We start from the raw sequence: 22574 nt of genomic DNA, 5'->3' as shown, positions 1-22574 counted from the left end.
CAGGTTATAGCACAATGAAGCTGGTCTAATGTAACACTGGAATATAGCCCAGGCCTCCTAGTGGATTTTTAGAATGATTATTTCATCACTGACTGAAGGAAAGTAAAGAATGCAAACTGCTATTTCTGTTACTTATTTAATGAACATCTGTAACATTCCACTTGTTATTAAATGCAAAATTCTCAATTACTTGTCACAGTAAACATCCTCCCAACCACGTGGCAATGACTCAGAATAAAAGCATTTCAATAGAAACAACAACCCCTAACAGTCTGCAAGCATGGATCCAATAAATCATAAAACACTTTTTTAATTTCAGAATAAAGCCACAATCAAATGTGAATGGGATTTAATCTTAGTATGTAAAAATAATTAAAATAGGATATTTAAAAACATTTAGTCAGAAACAGCTTACTCCTTTGATGTTTATTTATAATGTACAAGTGGATACACATTTACCCACATGGGTATTTTTTTTGTAGAAAAGAAACAAGTGCCATGTCATTACTGCAAAGGCAAACGCTGCCAAGCTGATGAATAAAACAAGTTATTATTTCAGGATAAAGATGGAACTGTAAAGGCTACCAGTGAAGTCAGACAAACGGCAACTGGCACTACCCACATGAGAAATTAGTGATTCTCGAGTCAGTTTACTGACACTAATGATCTTTTTGGCTATCTGTAACGGTGACATTCTTCCCAATGCCCTGAAAATGTAAGAAGCATTCTTCCCACTGATCACAATATTTTACTATGAGCTGTGAATATAGTAGTTATAGCAGGGGTCCCCTGAAGAACAAGAAATTTTTTTAAGGGTTCCCTCATGTTAAAGAGTAATGTTGAGAAAGGCTTCTTTAGGACGTTACTGGCTTTGTGTTTGTTCCAGGTCACATATGTACTAGATTATCAGAAATTATAGTTCTGATCTTCATTGCAAACCAATTACATCACAAAAAGAATTTTGTATTGACATGAGTAAATTTTTTCACCAACACCTTCCTCATCCCCAAACTACGGCATATTCCAACCTTGTTGTGTCACAGAAGATACCATGAAATAAATCCCTTGTAAGTAGGTAGAGGTCTGGTTGGGGAAGCATTGTCTTTTGTGATCAGTCAGAAACCTTTTAAACTTTCTGTCTACCTTATACAGTGCTCTCAGGGTATGTACCAACTTGCCTATCGCTGAAAGACCTGTATTTGAAAACCCCAAAACACTTCTGGCTTCTCGTATAACATTACTGTTGGGTATATATTTATGGCCTCCTGGACCTCCCTTATCTAAGGTTTAGGTATAGAAGTCATTAGTTGTGATACTGTGATTGTTCCAAGCAAAAATACTTGGCTTGTGTGCACCATGTAATAACTCCTGAAGAAGCAGCTATACGTCTGCGAAATGTGTTAAGTAAAATATAAAAGTTTGGTGTTCATCTATATACAAATGTAAACTGATGATTGTACTAGGATCTCAATAGGAACAAGCTATGTGGATATACTAGGAATGTTTTATGTGGTTGTAACTTGTCAAACTTTATGTGTTTTTATGGATTAACCTCCCTGGGGGTCTGATTAAATATGTATTTTTAAATGTCAAAGTGGTACATTTAAAAATACTTATTATTTTAAATTTCCAGCCAGGTCCCAACCATCCTATGCCCGCCCAGCATCTGAGTCCCCTAGCCTTGCGTCCCCCCATGTTCACACGCCAGAGAATACGGGGCAGGCATTGCTAGGCGACACAGATGCCGGTTGGGCATCACCAGGGGACACAGATGCCGTCGGCACCGCTGGAGGACACAGCGGGCATGTGGGGACCAGGTAAGCTTCAAAACTGCCTTACAATTCCACCCCAATTGTGGCTCAGGGTTACCGCTTTTGGTACTGAAAAATAACCCCAAGACACACTCAGGAATACCACTAGGGAGGGTAAATACTATTGTAATTAAATAACATTGTTTTTAATCAACACAAGATTGATTTGGTCATTACTTTGAGGATATTTGCCTTTAAAAAGTCCACACGAAATACACTCTTATGTGGTATCTTTTGTTTTCTTGTTAAATATATGGGATATGGCACTATTATGGGGCAAACTAACCCTAAGCAATTACAGAAAACATTTGTTTTTCACCTGATATATAGTTTAAACTGCTGGTGTGAAAACAGCCACCTTTGTGTGCTGGTTTGTGTGCCTGTATGCACCTTTCATGGGAACCTGCAATGTTCTGTAGCATAAGCCTGATAAGTCTAAGCTTTGAGTTAAAAAAAAATAAAAATGAAATTTGAATTCCAATTTTGGGGAAAAATAATATGCATTCCGAGGTATGTGCAGCCACAGGCTGGTGCCTGCTGGCATACTAGCAGCTTACACTTTCATTTTGTACATGAAGCAGGAATAGTAGCAAAACTACGGGTTAAAGTGGCGATTGCTCTTGGTGTCCAATAACTCACCATTACTACCTGCGACAGAGGGGGCTTTCCATGTCATCCACTGATAATAAGGGAAAGCTTCTTTGGACTAACAGAAGAGTGAAGTCATAAAAAGGGAATTGCAGGAGGAGGAAACACGTATGAACAAGTGTGAGTGTGACCTAAAGCACAATCACGGTGTAGGGTTATTGAGGAATTGAATATACTGATATGATTACTGTACAATAATTCTAAACACATCCACATATAAATCCAAAATATGCCAGACTGCAGATGTCATTCAAGATAAAAAAAAAGCTCTATGCTGATGTCCTTTATGTGTGCATTGCCTTGTTTTTATGGAAATAATCTATTTTAGAACATTAACATAGATGGAATAGTACTGTAAATGTCTGCCTATACAAGAATCTGAATACAGTAAGTGTGGATATTGATATATAAAAGATTTACATTTGTCTGGTTTTTTACCTTCACCTTGTCTAACCCTGACATTTATATAACATCTCATTTTTTTGGTATTAGTACAAGATGTGGTCAACCTAGGCACCGGCTTGTGTAATCTTTATGTCATATTTAGGCAGGTTAAAACTTAGCCCACTCTTTCAGTAAAGTTCAGGAACTGTGATTAAGCATTAACCTGATGATTTAGTGAGGTGTATGGTCATACTGACTCCTGTTTCTAAAGCACTTAAAAGATGACTGTCACCCATGAATGTATGACTTAGAAATTCATTCATTTTATTTTTTAAAAAAGCTAGCTATAAGCTATTCTATTTATAACTTACTTTATTTGAGAAAATTTCATGTTTTAGAGACCTCTTTTTACAGATATGCCCAGTCAGTTGACAGATGGGGCAGAAGCTTCACTTTGCCTTATCACTTCTTTTGCTATCCGGCAGGTACTTATTGTATTCGTGTCTGCCTGATCACTGCCCAGCTGTCAAAATTCACTTCCTTTGGAGGTGCTGGGGTTGAATGGGCACAGGCGGGAGTCTCAGTCCGGCCAATTAAAATTGCCCAAGATCAGAAGGAAGAGAAGAAAAGAAAAGAAAAAGGCAGCATCCACAATGGAACAGAGATAGGTGAGTATCCCCAGGGTTCAATTCTGCTTTAATATATAGCCCTGTCCTGGATCAGTTTTAATTTTTCAATTTATTTTGTTTGTCTAAGCAAAGGCCCTTTACCCCTGCTACAAACTGTAAGTTGTCATTCAGTTTCAGACACTATTCATCCCCTATCTGGTTTCTTTTCAATAATTTACTGCAATAAACAATAATGGATAGGACGAATGTCTTAAAGCCGACACCATATGCAGAAGCCAGCTAGGCTGGTTTAATAGAAAGCGGAAGCTTGGGAAATTGGATATAGCTTGGATATTGAACGGGACTGATTTATTACAAATCGAAGAAGATAGACTACCATGAGTGAACCTGGGTGATCCAACAAACCTGGAATTGATTTCTTAAAAATCATTAGCTATTCGTTGATAAATGTTTTCAATCCTGGACTAGATCCATCCCAGGTTTGCTGGATCACCCAGGTTCTTCCATAATAGCATATCCTCCCCAATCTTGGAGAGTTTTGATAAATCAGACTCAATACATCTGAATGATGAAAATGATAAGTCATATAGGACAGCTCCAAATATAATTGCTTATGCAGTGGAAGACAAATCAAGACCAGAGTTGAATGAGCTTCTCTTACTCTTTATACAATTGTGACAGCACTTGATTGGCATACTGAAAATCTGTATCACATTGCCCAGATAACTTTTCCAGAGAGATAGATAGAAAACATAAAGCTGCTTGTAATAAGTGAGTTATAATAAATGAAAAAAGGGTTAATACAAAAGTCCTGGAGACCTATAACAACCTTTAAAAAGGTCAAACTCAATTCTACTACAGGTGGTCCCCGAGTTACGGTACATAGGAGATAGGGACTGTAGGTTTGTTCTTAAGTTGAATTTGTATTTAGGTCAGAACAGATACATTATTTGAATAAATGCAATTAGGACAGATGTTTGTCTCAACATAATATTAGGCAGCATGGTGTCAGTGTAAAACTGTATAAAATCCTCACTGTGAGCCAATCACAAAGCAAAAAAATGTTGTGGTCATTAAAGAGGTACAAGAGGCTGTAGAAAGAGCTCACCCCCCTAAGATCACCCACAACCTCAGCTGTGTTTAGCAAAAGATTTCTTCTGCAAGTCATGCAAACCGGCCCCCTCCCCACTCCAAGTCCCCGTCCTGCACAGGGGTGAGCAGGGAAGCCCCGTTCGTATCCAGGAGTCAACCGTATCTTGAATGTCCTTAACCCGGGGACTATCTGTACATCCAATTACAACAATTCACGTTTGGTAAACCCTTAAATAATATTGCAGAACGCAATGCAATAATGAGTAGGTAGCCCCTAACAGCCAATCAGAATGGAGTAGCTGCAATAAAACCAGAAAGAGAAGAGTGCTGTTTAAAGGGCTTTGCACATAATAAGCCAGGGAAATTTTCTGTATGGTAGTCTTCGTAGTCAGCAGTCAAATCATATTAAAAATATAAGGACATCTGTAGCCATTCTATTCATCTATTACCCGCCGCTCTTCCATCCTGTGTATTTATCAGCGTGAGACGAAGATGTGGAGACCACAGAGACAGTGTTGTCATGGTGATGGAAGATGCAGTCTAGATGTTCACCTCCTACGATTTCATGCTCCATGAATGTTCATTTACACCAATAAAAACTAACTGAATCACTGAGCACAAAGAGCTGTTTATTTGAATCATTCATGTAACTCCTAAATTGGGTTCAGGCTGCAAAGACCATTTTACGAAAAGTGGAAATTTCTATAATGACTTATAGAGAGCTTGTCACCAACACACAGAAAAACAATAAACATACATGGTGTACAAATAAATATTTCTTACACTGCTTGTTAATTACCATAATTAGCATTGCTGTTTGGATTTTGTGCTATTGGAACCAAACATATGGCTTGTTCCAGCAAATTAGATTTTTTTTACTAGAAATTCAGCCGCTGCCCGCTGTGTACAATTCCTATAGTTGTTACTGTACATGTAGCATCAGTAAGCCTGTTATCAGGGTACACAGCAGTCAGTATGAGCATTGTTTGCTGGTTGTCAGGGGGGGCAGCTCCTGATACAGTAAGGGCTCTAATATTTTTTTAGCTTTTGGGAAAGTCTCTTCAATTACCTGTGTCAATACCTGCATGCATACACAAACATACACAATGCTGGGTGAAAATGCGGCAGGTTAGTTTTTCATTGATAAAAATATTGGCTGCAAGATTTTCTTTAGCTGCACCCAGGACTAAAATGGAAGTCAATGAGAAAATAAATGCTCAGGAACTGTCTAGTAGGCATTTGATGGAGCAGAACCCCAGCCAAAAAAACAAGATAAATCTGAACAGCCAATTCAAAGATAACAAAACCAATATTTGCTGCACTAGTTAAACAATAAAAATAACAGAACTTGATCCTAAATTCTGTGACCTGTGGCTTTCTACAGTTATAGAGTCCATGGACTCCTTAGTGAGTCTTGGTACCTTTACAGTTTACAAAAGGTGGAAGTTTATGTCAATCAGAAGGGTTGCTTTAGATTCACAGATTACAGTGGATAATGGTGCAAAGAAAACGTTGTGGGCTTAAACAGTGAAGAAACAACCCTACTTCTATCCCAAATAACCAGACCTCTCCTCACATTCACCCACTAAGCTCTGAGAGCATGAAAGTAAAAATGAGTTTGATTTAATTAATGCTATGAGCATTCAAAGCTTACCTAATGTCTTGCATGCAAATAACGCCATTGTACTCTGCAGTCTGTCTGGTCGAATGGCTTGTACCACTAAGACCTAGAAAACACAAACCATACTACAATGATGCAATGGAAAAGATATTATTGTAACACATTACCATATTAACTCATCGTTATATAAAGAAGAATTATTTTTACAGAGTATTTGGATAGCGCTGACATCTTAGCGCTGTGCAAAGTCCAAAGTTATGTCACTATCTGTCCCTCTGAGGAGCTCACAATCTGTCACAATATGTCATTAACACAATATAAAGCCTATTTTTGAGGGAAACCGATTAACCTAACTGCATGTTTATGGGATGTGGGAGAAAACCGGCAACCTGCAAACTCAATGCATAATGCCCTGGCGGAGATTCGAACCAGGGACCCAGAGCTGTAAAGTGCTAACCACTGAGCCACTGTGCTGCCAATAAAGAATCAGGGGATTTTTCTACAGCTATGAAGAAAAATCCACCATCACCAACTATACCTTATGTGACCTCATAACAAAATATTTACAGTCCCCTTGTGATCTAGGTTTCCATTTTCAAGTTATAAAGTTATTTCTATTAAAAAGAAATGCATTTCCACGTATAAGGCTTCACGTGTAAGCCATGGTTATTAGTAGCTAATAGAAAAACTCTTTTACAGTTTACTGTATTAAAGTGACCCTGTCATGGGAAGGCCATTGAGATTGATATTCTGGCTCTCTTTAAAAAAAAAAAAAAAAAAAAACCTTGTTCGCTGGCTGTATCTAGCATATATAATTATATATAATACTTATAAGTATAAGCTACTCAGAAAGCATGGTGGTCAAAGCATCAGTATGACAGGAACTGCCATTCTCAAAAGGAGTAGTCATCAGTGAGTGGTACCAGTACCACAGTTATAGATAATCCATACCAGTGTTTCTCAAACTTTTAAACATGGGGTAACCCCTTGAAATAACTTTCAGGGGAAACCTTGGGATAACTTTGGGGAAACCCTGCTATAATTACTATATCCAAAGCTCACAGTATATTAGTGTGGTGACCACTAAATAAAGGTCTCTTACATTGTAGGAATGTCACCCTTACAGATACCCAAAAAGATCATTGGTGTCAGGTAACCTGACCCGAGAGTCACAAATATCTAATTGCTCAAATAACCCCTTGCAAATACTGGAGGAACCCTAGGATTCCATGGAACCCTATTTGAGAAATACTAATCTATACAGTAACAAAACATGGGAGATTTATTCTACTGAATCTATACAGCCAGATGTGTAATATATATTTTAGATGGAATTAACTTTTTATATTTAATTTATTCCTGGACATTTATGCCACACAGCACTACTCAAAAACACAATTTATTTTGTTTTTTTCAAGCCACACTGACCAACCATCTGCATTCCTTATGCTGGTGGCTGAATTTAACAGAATAATGACAGCACGTGTGAAATCACTGGAAAATCAACAATTATCCCTGTAATTAGGACCTTTAAATGAAACCAGAAATATGATGGATGTTTGCCATCCATGCAAGCTTGTGCGCAACACTGTGCCAAAGACATGATAGGAAAGAGACTAATGAGTTCTAACTTCTATTCTCTCTATCCATATATCTATATAAATATATACATTTACACACACACATAAACACATATTATGGGTTAAACGATTTTTGAAAACCATCATTTTTTTTTTACATTTCAACAGTTTAATTACATCCCCTAATGACCTGAAATGGTACAATCGAGGAAGCTGCTAGAGGTTAAAAAGATTAGTTTGCCAAAATCCAAAATATAAATAAAGTTTATTTAAAAAATAAACCAAGTACCTTTTAAAGTTATAACCCTATATTGTGTAGGTCTTTCCTTTAGAGAAACAGAAAGTCAAGCTGTTAGGGAGTACAGTTTCCTGTACTCTTTCCTGTATCCTTACCAAAACATGTCTGAAAATGTACAGACGCCACATAAATGTTGTTTAAATAAAACAAAACTGTTTTAACTTATTTAGTGCCAACGAATTACACAGTGCTTTAAAGAGTCAATAGTCATGTCACTGTTTCTCAGGGAGGCTCACAATCTAATACCCTACACCTTAGTCATATGTCAATAACATAAATGAGGGCTAAAATAGGGGAAGCCAATTACCTTACTAGTATGTTTTATGGATTTGGGGGGAAACTTAAACACATAGGGAGAACATACAAATTCTCTGTAACTAGTATCCTGCCCAAGAATCAAACTGGGACCTAATGCTGCAAGACCTGAGTGTTTGCAACTGAGACACCATCTTTTTTGGCAAATAATATAAGTACCTGAATTTGACCTGGTAATGTTCTATTACAATTCCCTGTACTGTAAAGGTCAAGCAGAAGGAGAGAAGTAGCCATCAGTTTAGAACCCATGTGCTAAAAAGAACAATAGGCTCATGATATTGTTGGATTTCCTTTTCTGTCCAGTCAGAGGCAGGGACAACATCCGTAACTCTGTGTTACTTAACGGTAGCAGAGAAAAAATGCCAGACACTGCTGTGCTGTCTGTTGGGGCTGTTTAAATCTTCAAACTGGATGGAGAGATATGAAAAACTTTTGACATGTACAATTTTCTCCATAATACGTAGTTTATGTGTGCAAGTAGCATTGTGCCTTGAGTTCAATTTTAATAAGTAGTGGAAATGAAAAGTGTGGGGTGTACCTTTAACATTTCCCCTTACCACCAACATGCAAAGAAAGTTAAAGACAGTTTATGAAGATAGTGGATAGTTCATTAAAAGTGTTAGTGATAACAAATTACCTGTTGGAACAAGGACAGTTTCTTGGCAATGGCTGCTGGGAATTCTTGCTCACACACCGAGCTCTTTGAGAAATGACTCCACAGATTTGAATCTTCCAGGCTTAGGCTCTGATAAAGAGCCGGCAGAGAGGCCTGTGAGATAAAACACTTGGTTCATGTTTAAATGGCTGGAAACATATTTGATATGCACAGTGATTTTAATTAAGCAATAAATTGTTTTGGACAGGGAGTATGAGGGATGAGATAAGAGTGAATAGAAAGAAGTCACTTGATCATGGTCATATGGGGACTTATATATAGAATATAATCAAAGAAAAGCTGAATCAGCAGAGTATGTGCTGCAGTCTGGTATCTCTGCCACCATTATAAGTATTCAGCGATTTTGAATATTAAACAAAAAGAACAGACTGAACTACCTTTAACAATGCCACAGCCCAAGCTCTTTCTTGCTCTATCCAAGCTGGGATCTGATCTCGTAGAGACTTCTGAGAGTCCTTTAATGTAAGAAAATTAAGAAAAAAAATAAATTACAATGGTGCTCTCTGAATACAATATACGAGCAGAAGAAAGAGATATTCACAAATTTATACAAGTCTACAATAAGAAACAAGGGAATATGGTTCAGTAATGCATAGAACCTACTGTAGAGGAAACTAGCCTAAAACCAAACACAGTGTAAATACCAAAAACATGATTTGATCCAGTTATGTATTGTTGCTAAATAGAACTTCAAGTACTCGGGCTGCCACAGACACGGGCTGCATTAATGTGATTTTAGTTTTGAACCACTCCTGGGAAAAGCCTAAACACCATGTAATGTAAAAGAAATTGAAATAGTGCATGTATGATGCCTGTATGCATACAAATCACTCTACCTGTCAGTCATCTGCAATAGAAAATAAATATATGTTTATACTGCAGGGAATATTTATAAAGCAACAAATCTGATATTCAGCCAATATTTCCTGCAGGTGTAGGGGTTTGAAAAATATTGATTGATTTACCACCACAGAATGTTTGGTAAAAGTCACATTCAGTGCTTTTTAAATAGCCCCTAACTAAATAACCAAACCTAAAGAACTGCACTTCACGATTGATGGGTCATTCATAACATCTTAACTCAGTGTCAAGAGCAGGTATTTACTTACTGATTTCTTGAACATATCCCCAATGATGACACCGGTGAATACATCCCACTCCTGTGAAGTATAAATAAAAGTATCATGAAGTACTTAAAACAAATTAGTGATACACAGTATAAAAATAATATATAAAAAAAAAATAAAAACAGTACAAGGCAGCAGGCTTGCCTTGCTAGCTGTCAGAAAACACCTGGATAAGGAGTAGCGTGCATCTCACTCAATTTATGCTCTGGTGTTGGTCATTACCCTTGTACCGTTGTTAGTGTTTAGTCCCGATCGACTGTAACTTCTAACTAGAGTGACCTATGGAACTTACACAGGGCTTTTATTTATTGTCTGAGATGGATAATTAGTAGCAGGAAAGGATTAAAAACATTAAAGCAAAGGTGAAGCCCATGCCGCCCCTCCTCCTGCCCCATTAACCTTTGATTTAATCCCTTGCCACCATTCAGCAATGTTGTTTTGCCATGTATTGACTAAGCATGTTTCTTCTAACGTTTATAGGAAAACATTTTGCACACCCAAGCCTTGCCTTATAGCAAGCCAAAATGCTATAGGACTTGAACTGTAAAGACAAACATAAATGGATTTCCTGGTAAAAGCTGCCTAGGCAGCCTAGATGCATCTAGAGGAAAATGAGTTCATAAGACTTTCACCTTTATTTGGCCTAGTCAATTTAGAACTGGACACATTAAGGAAAAAAGGCTCAGGACACCAATCCATCACAGCACAACATGACACCCTAAAAAGCTAGCAAAGGCATAAAATTCTCCACATTACAGAAATTTTTTGGATTCTTAGTCCATGCGTTGAGAAACCATACACTGCACTGTGCATTTATTACTTTCAGATCTGCTGAAGTTGAAATAACAAAAAGTATCAAAAAACCTAAAAAAGTGTATACCTGGCCTATGAAGAAGGTAAGGTGTGCACTTTCATGTCTGATACTCATCCCTATTCTGCAAAAAACAACAAAATATAAAAACCAAGAGACAGGCACATACAATAAGTAGGTCGTGTTAAAACCACGTTTCTACTGTAGTGCCTATCCTCATAGAAAAGATTCCCCCTCTCTATTTATCCTGGAGACCGTTATCACAGAACTGAAAGTTTGGACACTTGCCAGAACTCTTTTAAAGACAACACAAAAATCAATGTATTTATCTTCTTTTTTTTCTCTTGAGTAAAGTTCTCTGAGTAAAGAACAAACATATTCTTTAAAAAAAAAAAAAAAAGGATTGAAAGTAATGAGTTTGGCTCGGGAGTAGTGCAGGAGACTTCTCTTCAGGTCATCTAGTTAAAGTTCACTATGCTGGAGGCTGAGATGTGATATGTCTGCATCGGCCAAGTGCTGCATCTTACACACAGATGCAATTCTGGAACAAACGGTCCTTTGCTGCAGCAATGTTTTATATCAATGTGAGAAGTAGACAACGGAGTGCAATGGGTCAGCTACTTGAGTTGCATTTTCTACAGTACTCAGTTCAGCGGGTATCTGTATCAGTATTGAACTCTAGCTGTTACAGTGACAGGTAACCAGTGTCAACATTTGTATAATCATGTGTTTCTCTTGAGTCACTTCAAATTCCAATGCCTTTACAAAACAATAGAGAGGTGAAAAAAAAAGTGTCAGCTACATGCCTTCTGTATAACCATAGTCTTATACCATCTGTTACAGTATGTCTGCACACCCTGAGCATTAGAGAAGCTGAATATGATGTGAACCATTTGGTGGTGTAAACAGCTATAGCGGTGACCTTTCCTGTCTAGCACGTTGACCAAAACTGGTTTATGCCGAAGGCTAAATATCCATGGCCCAGTTTTCTAGAGATTCAATTGTTAGTATGCTATTATTTTCCAAGCCTAAAATAGTGCAATTCCCAAATAAGCTTTGTTAAAAAAAACCTATTATACAATCTGTAAAACCCATCAGATACCATGACTCTCAGCTTGGACACCTATGTTTGAAGTTACTTTGTGATAGGAATCTTTAAAATTACTTACATTCTCCTGAAAGAGCTCTGGATGCATGCCACGTACAAAATGTAATGCAAACATCAGCTGGTCAGCCTTAAAAAACATAAATCATATTTTAAGTATTAATATGTAACATAAAAAGATTGCAGTGCTCATATAAAATCTTCTGATTGTCAGTTACAAAATGGATAACAGTTATTGCTTCAGAAAGCAGAATGAAAGTTAAAGAGAGAATTGGAACAGAACAACGATAAAAAAAAGCTTCATATAAAAATGCTTCATAAAAATGAAATAACTATATAAAAAAATAGGAATCAAAACAAATGTATACATAAAAATATGTTTTTATTCAGCTGAAGTCTTGTGGAAAAAAGAGGTTCCTGTATTCCGGTGTCTTCTTTAAGTCTGGGAGGAGTTTTCTATTACCATTATTCATTACCACCTACTCACTGACATCAACCCAAGCCCCATATACATTACAGTCAAATGCCATAAAGGCACATGTGCACACTCCCACCAGGGACATGGGCATAAACTACAAGAATACGCATAAAATACATCTATATAAAAAACATTAAAAAAATACTATACCAATATGGAAAAACATATTACGTATTATAATACAACCACAATGGGCCTGATTTATTAAAGTTCTCCTTGGCTGGAGAGGATACACTTTCATCAGTGAAGCTGGGTGATCTAGCAAACCTGAAATGGATCTGGTCCAGGATTGAAAACATTTGCTAACAAATAGCTAATGACTTTTAGGAAATCCTTTCCAGGTTTGCTGGATTACACAGCTTCACAGATGAAAATGTATTCTCTCCAGCCCTGGAGAACTTTATTAGATTAGGGCCAATATCTCAATACAGAAATTATGTTTATTTGCTGTGTGTGTGTGCAAAAGCTTTTCTATCTGCATATATAAATGGTACTGTAACAGAACTGTCCCACCATTTTTGCACAACACCCCCACTGGTCCTTAAACGTCTGACAAAAAAATAAGTAATGAATTCACCTTCAAAAATATTTGTATTTTTGCCCATTTAGTTCTGAGATTTATACAGCTCTGCTATACAGCTATCTAGCCATTGAAGAAATATAGCCTGGCCACCTTCTTGCCCCTAATATGTAAATGGTCAGTAAAGGGACAGCAGCAGACAAACTCAACCCCATCTCATTGTTTTTTTACCCTCTTTTCTGTACATTTATTGTCATTATAATATAAAGTCAAAACCAAATATTCATACTAATTACATTTTATTAAAGATTAATTGTTTTTGTATTCTCAATATAACTTTTACACCTATTGTTATTTTTTTGATGATGAAGTGTTCTGGTATAGAAGAAGGCTGGACAAAGAGCTAACTTAGCAGTTTAGAAAACAGTAAGAAAATGCTGCCTGTTGTGCTGATCAACACAGAAAGGAAGCCAGTATTATTTTGAAGAATTTTTGATTAATTACTGTGAGAGAGACTAAACTTTTTATAATGCAAGTCTTATATTGCCTAAAGAATACCAAATATTACATTACTGAAGCCCAAGGTAGTTGTGGTATCTGCAGGGATCTCTGTTAACCTATAATTCCTTCACCTCCTGAAACCTAGGACCAGGCTGTACACCAGGGACTGACTTTTACCAAGGTTCAAATCTTGATTGCCAACCTGAAACCTATAAACTTGTATGCACTATGCAGGAATATTACATTAGTACACATTTGATATGTATGAAAGAAATTTAGATGGCTAAAACATTTTAGGAACACAAAAAAAACTATTATCAGGTTCACCTCAAGGTGAGGAACCCCCTACTCAAAACCTGCCTCCCTCACTGCAGCAAAGGAAAATTTGTAGCTGGGGAGTGGTGAGGGAGCAGATGTAGCTTTCCAGATACATGAGCAGTGACAGAGGAGTAGAATTGGGCTCTTTTGCTATGTTCTATGAACTACCACTTAAGGAAAGGCTGTAATGGAGCTACCTGCATGTAAGCTGCAGCAAACAGAGCCTCATTTCCTGACTGAAGAATGCCCAGCTTTATGTACAGATAGTCCCCGGGTTACATACGAGAGAGGGACTGTAGGTTTGTTCCTAATATATGTTGAATATGTAATTTAAGTCAGAATAGGTACATTATTTTAATAAATGCAATTAGGACAGATGTTTGCCCCAACATATTATTAGGCAGGGTGGTGTCAACTTCTGTATAAAATCCTCACTGTGAGCTAATCGCAAACAAAGCAAAAAAAAAACACTTTTTTGGAGCCTAGACATTCATTAAGTTCTGGAGCAAGCTGTGCTTTGATATGCAAAAAGAAACCACTGCAGAGTTTGTCTTGGTCATAAAAGAGTTACACGAGGTTGCAGAACAGCTCAGCCCAACCTCAGCGTCTTTAGCAAAGGGTTTCTTCTGCAGATCATGCAAACTGCCACCCTCAGCCCCATCAAGCCTCTGTCCTGCACACAAGTGAGCAGGGAAGCCCCGTTCGTATCTAGGAGTCATCCAAGCCTGATATGTAATGATATGTAATGAAAATGGAAACATTTTACTTAGAGCAAGTATAAAAGTGTAAAATGTGAAGAGCAGTGTGTGTGTCAAGCAGAGGGCAAATAGCAGTATTTACTCCCAATTAAAAATGGACTCTCAATTGGCTCTCAATTAAAAATACTCTCAAGTATTGTACAGTTCCAACTGTTTATGCTTTTGATTGACCCTTTGTATTTTCATTTGTAACTATACCCATTTTGCTTTTATTATGTTCAAAACCCAATAATGATAATAAAAAATAATCCCTATAATGATCAAAAAATGCACAAATCGACATAGAAGACAATTTTCTCCTCTTAAAATGATTACCAGCTACTTATTAGAATTTCAGTGTATATCTAGAATCACGTAACCCTCTCCACACAAGAGAGGATTCTTTGCTTTGGATCGGAGTTAATTACCTTAATCGGCTTCTATAAAACATAGAACTACTTTCCCTGCAGTCCGGGTCAAAGTGTTAAATCATGAAAAATGTTGCCTATTACTTGGTAAGTGAAGAAGTTCTCTCAGCCTTTATTCACAGGGGAATCTTCCCAAAGACTGCTGGCTGCATTATAAACCATGGTCATTTACTGCAGGCAAAACTGTGTGGGCCAGATCAGTATGAAACAGCTATTTTCACATTTTTCATCTTTATGTTATAGAAGTATGTGCTGGAGCCTTTTTTCAGATGTATTAAAGAAAACGTGTCCTAACAAAAACAACATGGAAAGTGGTTACAGTTATTGATAACTGCATGCCAAAGGTATCAGTAGAGATATGAGTAGAAAGTGAGACCATCATGAAAACTCACACAGTTATGAATTATTGCAGCATGTGTTGGCTTCAAGGAACCACATTACTATTATGAGATAAAAAAATACTTTTTTTTACTGCTGCTCTCCAGCTTACAGTCTAAGGCTAGGTACACACATGCAATGGTTCGTCCATCATCCAAAAAACCATCCTGGTGGATCCACGGACGATCGTAATGGAAGTTAGGGGGGAGAGAGCACAGCAGGGTGCTGCTCTGTCATTCTCCCCCTCTCCTCTCAATAAAGCAGAATAAAGCTGTATGTACAGTACTCGTTCATGCATCATGCAATCTTTTGTCATTGGAAAGGATCATGATCTATATTGGAACTCTTTGTTGCTTGTTTTTTCGTTGTTTTACTGACCTACATTGCCCTTTTTCTTGCCCTGGTGTCTGAGGAAACAAAAAATAAAAGGGAAGTCACTGAAAAAACTTACATAGGTTTCAACCATTTCCAACTCAAAACCAAGTCACTGATCTATGAAGGAGTAATCCAATGGAAGTGTTCACCTTATTCATAAAAGTGGGAGTCAGCTAACATGGTAGTCATGTTCATGAGTAAATGAACCAGCTATCACTGCTATTTACTGACAGTTTTTGAATTTAAAAAAAAATGGGGAACAAAGTATCTATTTGTTATTGGATTAACACTTCTTTATAAATATGCCCACAACAAAATCTTAGCTGGCGCTTTTACTAAAATTTGCCTAACATAGTATAGTGCTCAGCCAGCTTTCTAACCTAATATTAACTTACATTTATATAGTGCTGCCATATTATGCAGCAGTCCATAGTCATATCACTAAGTGTCCCTCAGAGGGCTAACGTTCTAATATCCCTACCATAGTCATATGTCATTAACATAGTCTTAGGCCGATTTTTTAGTGGTAAGTCAAGCAAGCTACCTGTATGTTTTTGGATGTAGGAAGATAGTGGAGTGCCCAGAGGTAACCCATGCAAACATAGTGAGAACATACAAACTGCTTACATATAGTGTCCTGGCCCTGAATCCAACCTGGGACGAACCACTGCAAAGGTGAGAATTCTATCCCTTGAGCCAACTCTGCTTGTTAAACCATGCCAAGAGGTTACACTCCAACACTTTCAGAAAGTAAAAAGATATTTATATGCCACCCCAGCATAAGCTCTTTCTCTCTCATCATTTCAAGATATATTAAGGTAATTAAATAATGAACGTTAGTGTCAAATTCCATTCTTTATTGTTCCAGGTCCATGATTTAAACCCATAGACTAAAACTTAATAGAGAGATGAAAATATGTGACTCACACTGTAACACATTCATAAGCTGCAGGCTAGAATGTATCACACATTAAATGTTAACATTCTCATTCACATCTCAGGAAATCAATGAAGATATGATATATTCTGGAGGAACCACATCGCTTATCTAAGATTCCAAGGTCTAATATTGTCCTATAAATACATCTAAAGCTGAACTGAAAATACATTAGATGCTTCCTATGTGCACATACATTTCAGGTAGAAGCAAATCAGTCTTTACAGTTACCTCTGATTTTTATCATTTATTCCAAGGCCATTGTGAGCTACAAATAGTTTGACTATTTACTAGTAGGTAGGGTGAACATTTTGTTCTCCAATAAGACAGCAGTAAAATGGGGAGAAAAATAATATAACATAACCTTAAAAAAATACAACTGTGTCACAGGTAGGAAATAGTAATATGTTTTTGGATATTTCAGTATAGTTAAATCCTGGAATTACTATGACATGAAGTTCAGCCAAACATTTTTGTGGTAATGTTGGATAGCATTATTAAGCACTAGATCATCTGCCATGTTTTTACTGGGACTCTATTAAAAATATTTCCCCTTACTCTTTCTTTCATTAGATACACAATATTATTTTTATTATTACACAGGATTTATATAGCGCCAACATATTACGCAACGCTTTATAAAATCATGTCACTAGCTGTCCCTCAAAGGAGTACCCAGAAGAAAACCCATGTAAGCACGGGAAGAACCTGCAAACTCCATGCAGATAGTGTCCTGGCCAAGATTCGAATCTGGGAGCCAGCGCTGCAAAGGCCAGAGTGCCAACCACTGAGCCCACATAATATAAATCTCCAAAGCAACACAGACAGAAATAAAAACTCTTATCACCTTTAAATTTCTGTCTGTTTTCCTGTTGCAGATTTTCCTTTGCCTACAGAAATGATGGACTGGCTACATATCATGACCCTTGGGTGACAAGATATACTGCCGTGCGCGCAGCTGAAAAAGTGCTGTTAATTGGACAAGAAAATGTGAATTTATTAGAATATAAATGAAGAGAGCATCAATGAGGGATACTATAATGTAGACAGCACTATTGGAGGATTATAATAAAGGATGCACTATAGAGGGAACTTTATCGAAGGCAGAACTATAGGAAGTACTGTACTAAAGGAGGCACCAATAATGAGCGTTACAATGAAGAGGGCACTATAGGAGGCATTATAATGTAAGAAACTCTAATGGGGGGCACTATGATGAAGGAAGCAAACACTATAAAGGGCACTACAAAGAATGGAGAACTATTGGAGGCATTAAAATGAAGAGTGCACAAATGGGGACACTATAATGAAAGCACTATGGGAGGTACCATCATGAAGAAAGCACTAATAGGAACTATAATGTGAGGTGAGCACTACGAACGGGGAGAAGGAAAACAGAGGCTGGGACACTATAGAAGAGGGTACATAGATGGTCAAAAAACTTGGGGGTAAGGGAGGCTACAGAAAAACCTAGGACATAGTTGTGGGAGGGACTGCACCAGAAAGCTGTAACCCTAATTGTGTTTCTCCACACACAGTTTTGCCCATGCACTAAAAATTCCAAGACACAATGGGTCTGATTTTTTAAAGTTCCCAAGTGAACCTGGGAAGGCAAACCTAGAATGGAACTGATCCAAGATTTAAAGAAAATGCCAGGTATTAGCAAATAATTTGTAAGAAATCCATTCTAGGTTTGGTAGATCACCCAGGTTCACCCATGATAGTCTATCTTCTCCAGTCTTGAAGAGCATAAATGAATTAGGCTGAACAGGTGCCAAGAATTGGAAAGGTTTGGAAATGACTGCGGTAGGCTGCATACTGTAGTCTACCTAAAGGGTCTGATTTATTATTAATAAACAGGATTTAAATTATGCCAACATATTACGCTGCACTGATTTATTAAAGCTCTCAAAGACTGGGGAGGAGAGACTATCATGGAAGAACCTGGATGATCCTTTTAATCTGGAATAGATCTGGTCTAAGATTTCAAATATCTGCCAACTAGTAGCAAATGATTTTTAAGAAATCAATTCCAGATTTGCTTGGTCACCCAGGTTTTTCCATGATGGTCTTCCATGACCTTCTCCAGTCTTGGAGAGCTTTTATAAATCTGCTCCAAAGTGTAACCTGAGCTGAAAAGGTTCTGCACATGCTATGTGACAATCCCACAGTAGAAAATTAGTTTTCATAGATAAATCCAGTGGCAACATCAATGACATGCACATCAACACTCTCCAGGATGAGCCAAAAATTTTCTGCGACATACTCAATTCTTCAATTGAAACCTTATGGTCTGGGCAGTCAGTTTATAATCTGACATAAGCAAAACTTTTTTTATATTTATGGAAACCCAACATACATATGCATGAGCCAACATAACTGCCCCCAAGAATATAAATAATTACACTTTATGAACAGAACTTTACAAAATGATAGCTTTGTATGTTAACATATTAGTAATATCAATACATAATGCTTATGACATTCATCATACGACATTCATCAAAAAAAAAAAAAGATTTACATTAAATTGACCTTGACCTTGGGCAATGTGGGTAATGCATCCCTGAGTGAATGACGTTTTAATCAGCACCATTCCACATGGGAAAAAAAAATTATTTGCCAAAGTGTACTACTAATGAAAATTAAAATGCTCCCATTTCGCTTCTATTAAGCTTTGACATCTGCTTTATCATCTAATTACACATGCAAAAGAAACATAATTCTCAATTAATTTGAAATCTAAGGCTGGAGCCGGTGGATGCAGAATACTGGTGATCCTTCCTGCCTAGTAGCCAAGTTTACAGATGCCCTTGCTCAGGAAGGACATGCTGCTAGCTTTGAATGCCTTGTTTTATTTTTAGTAATCCGTATAGTGTTAGTCAAAACTATGAAAAGGAGTGGTAGAGAAAACTCCCTGCTGGAACTCTCCGGTGGGAGATGAAAAACTCCCCAGCGTGCTTTTCAAGTTTGCACGCCGGTGAGAATTTACAATAAATAAATCTACGGCGTGGTCCCTGTGTGATGATATAAAAAGAAAATGAAAATAAACAAAAACTTTGCAATGTGGGGGGAAAATATATAAATCTATTTTGGGTAAAAGAAAGAAAAGTATGTATAAAAAAAATGACTGTAGCAAGACTAAAACACTGCTGAGCTCAATAATAGGGACACTAAGTGTTTTCTTCTGTTGTCTGTAGCTGGGTTCCACCATCTGTATATAAATATCATCTTCCAGTGCTTCTAGGTCAAAAGGTGCCATCTAACTTTCTGAGTCACTAAACACAGATAATAGTTCTTGTTCTAATATAAGCTGCAACCATAGGGTTTTAAAATGGTTTATACTTTCAGGAAAATGCATCAGCCTTTTTAAAACACCTAAACTAAATGTAAGCTCTAGCTTTGATATCAGGCATCAGGTAGGTCCTTTCTGCAGAAAGGCACCGGTGATGTCCCTTCAACAATAAGTATTCCTTAACTACTCATCTGTCACAATCTGCTGATTTGTGCATGCACAGCTAAGTTTCCTTGGGATAACCGGAAATCCTGGCTTCCTCTGTGGGTGCCAGGACTGAATGAACTCACGGGAGTTATGTCATCCTAGCCTGGCCAACCAAGATGGCAAAAGATTGGAATGCGTCAGGAAAGAAGGGAGAAGGTTGCAGCCCACCTGATGGAACTGGGAGAGGTGAGAATCGCCAGGGTATAGTTCTGCTCTAAGTACTTCCCACCTTCCATTATAATAGGCAGGTAAATATTGGCTGAAGACAAAAAAATATGATACTGGGATTTTGGGTGGGTAGGCAAAGCTTGAAATTAAAAAAGGTGGGACCTTGGGAAGGAGTGCACACAGGATCAGAGCAATGCATGAGCCGGATTTTGGTTTCAAAAATACACTGAAAATACCTTGTGTTCTATAAAGAAGGAAAAAAAAAGATCTAACAGGTTTAGATTAAAGGGGAACTCTAGACAACCGAAAAAGTCTGTAAAAATATTTAAGAAAAAATATTCTAGCTAATATAGTATGTAAAAGTAGAAATGTAAGTTATTTCCATCAGACTTCAGAAGCATATATTATGCATTACAGTATCCTGTCATCTTCATTCAAATGTATACAGGACCTCAAAGCAAACCAAGAGCTCATGATGAGAGTAAGTGCAAACCGACAGGCGTTAACAGAGAGGAATCCCTGTATGGATGTAGATGAATTGCCACTTAAAAATGAAGGAGACAGACCACAGATCCCAGCTCTGATAGCTCCTGCTGTCAGCCTCCGAGGAGCTCTTGGTTTGCTTTGTGGCCCTATATACATTTGAATGAAGATGACAAGATACTGTAATGTATAATTTATGCTATAAGTAATTATCTCTCAACATTATTATCCTGATGAAGCAGCATTGACTCTGAAACGTCGAGACTCTAATGCCTCTAATGCTGTAGTGTTAGCTGGTAAATCATTTGATATACTATGGTCAAATCTATGAGCAATATTGATGTTCAGATCGTGACGTTTTGAAGGTTAAGACAAATGGCATAATCTTTTATTGGTGTTTTAATATTTTCTAAATGAAAAGTTTTTGTTATTTGATTTTATATATGTGCCAATTAGGTCCCCTTTTTTTCTGCATATTTTGAATTGCTACGTGTGTATGATATTAATACAGCATTCAAATAAAAAACCTTGCCTGATCAAATTTTCATTCTAGAATCCTCTCACATATCAGTCAAAAATTATTTATGATCAATGTAACACTTCAATAAAATCAATTATGCACCCATTCTACCCACTTAAAAATATTAGCACATATGCATGTTTTTGCCAGGGGTGTAACACCTTTATCATACTGTAAGAAATGCAAAAATTGTTGTCTGTGTAGGTTTTTTAGATAAGCACTTAAAAATCAAAAAATAGTTTTCTTTTTTTGTTTGCTGTAAAAAGAACAGCACTGAATTGTTCCACATAAAAGGTTTAGCTTGTATTATTGCATTACATCAGTTGGCTACCTCCACCTAAAAGACCAGAAAACATCCTGCTTTAACACAAGGTAAAGCAACACACAGCACAAAGGAATGTTGCATTATGTAGTATGCATACTCATATCCGAGAGAGGTACACAAGAAAATTTATACACTGACTTACCTTAAATAAAGAGCGACACACATACTCATACACCATGTGCTTTAAGGAACCTATTAGGGATTTGATTCTTAGTTCAGTGCTGCCTTGTTCCTAGAGAAAAAAAAATATAAGAAAATTTATTCCAACACAGCCAACCGAAAAAAAAAAAAAAAAAACATAACACCGAAACCTGTAACCAAATTACCATTAAACGTTAGTGACCCTTATGCCTGACCAGACTAATATTATATGACCTTTTAACACTATCATTTACATATATTAGCTGTGCACAGTGATAGTTGTGCTTGAAAACGCTTTAAAATTTTCTATACGTTATATAAATGTGACCTAAAACATCATCTGATTTTTAAACGAGTCTCAAAGCAAATGAGGAAAGCTTGCCATCATCAGGATCAATGAACTATACCAGAAAATTCTATAGGAAAATGCCAAGTCATCTGTCCATGAACTGAATCTCAAGAGAAGGTGGTGTAAGACAATGATCCTAAACACACAAGTTGTTCTACCAAAGAATAGTTAAAGAAGAATACATTGAATGCCCTAGAATGGCCAAACCAAAGTCATGACCCTAATCCAATTGAAATGTTGTGGAAAGGCCTGAAGGAAGCTGTTTAAGTGAGGAAACCTTTCATAATCCAAGAGCTGAAGCTGTTCTGTATGGATGA

At 37.2% G+C, this 22574-nt stretch overlaps 1 protein-coding gene across 1 annotated transcript in view; it reads right to left on the bottom strand.

The window, feature by feature from the left end:
* DYNC2H1 (dynein cytoplasmic 2 heavy chain 1) overlaps nucleotides 1-22574 on the bottom strand; it is a 226246-nt gene that overhangs the window by 89304 nt on the left and 114368 nt on the right. The window contains exons 70-75 of the mRNA XM_072398645.1: nucleotides 21910-21999; nucleotides 12162-12227; nucleotides 10164-10214; nucleotides 9432-9509; nucleotides 9016-9147; nucleotides 6219-6291 (exon numbers count right to left, since the gene is read on the bottom strand). Coding sequence (XP_072254746.1) covers nucleotides 6219-6291; nucleotides 9016-9147; nucleotides 9432-9509; nucleotides 10164-10214; nucleotides 12162-12227; nucleotides 21910-21999 — 490 coding nt within the window. The remainder of the gene's footprint in view (nucleotides 1-6218; nucleotides 6292-9015; nucleotides 9148-9431; nucleotides 9510-10163; nucleotides 10215-12161; nucleotides 12228-21909; nucleotides 22000-22574) is intronic.

Source organism: Pyxicephalus adspersus, chromosome 1 (genome assembly GCF_032062135.1).
Source record: "Pyxicephalus adspersus chromosome 1, UCB_Pads_2.0, whole genome shotgun sequence".
NCBI classification, from domain to species: domain Eukaryota; kingdom Metazoa; phylum Chordata; class Amphibia; order Anura; family Pyxicephalidae; genus Pyxicephalus; species Pyxicephalus adspersus.
This window is presented reverse-complemented; position numbering and strand designations above follow the sequence as displayed.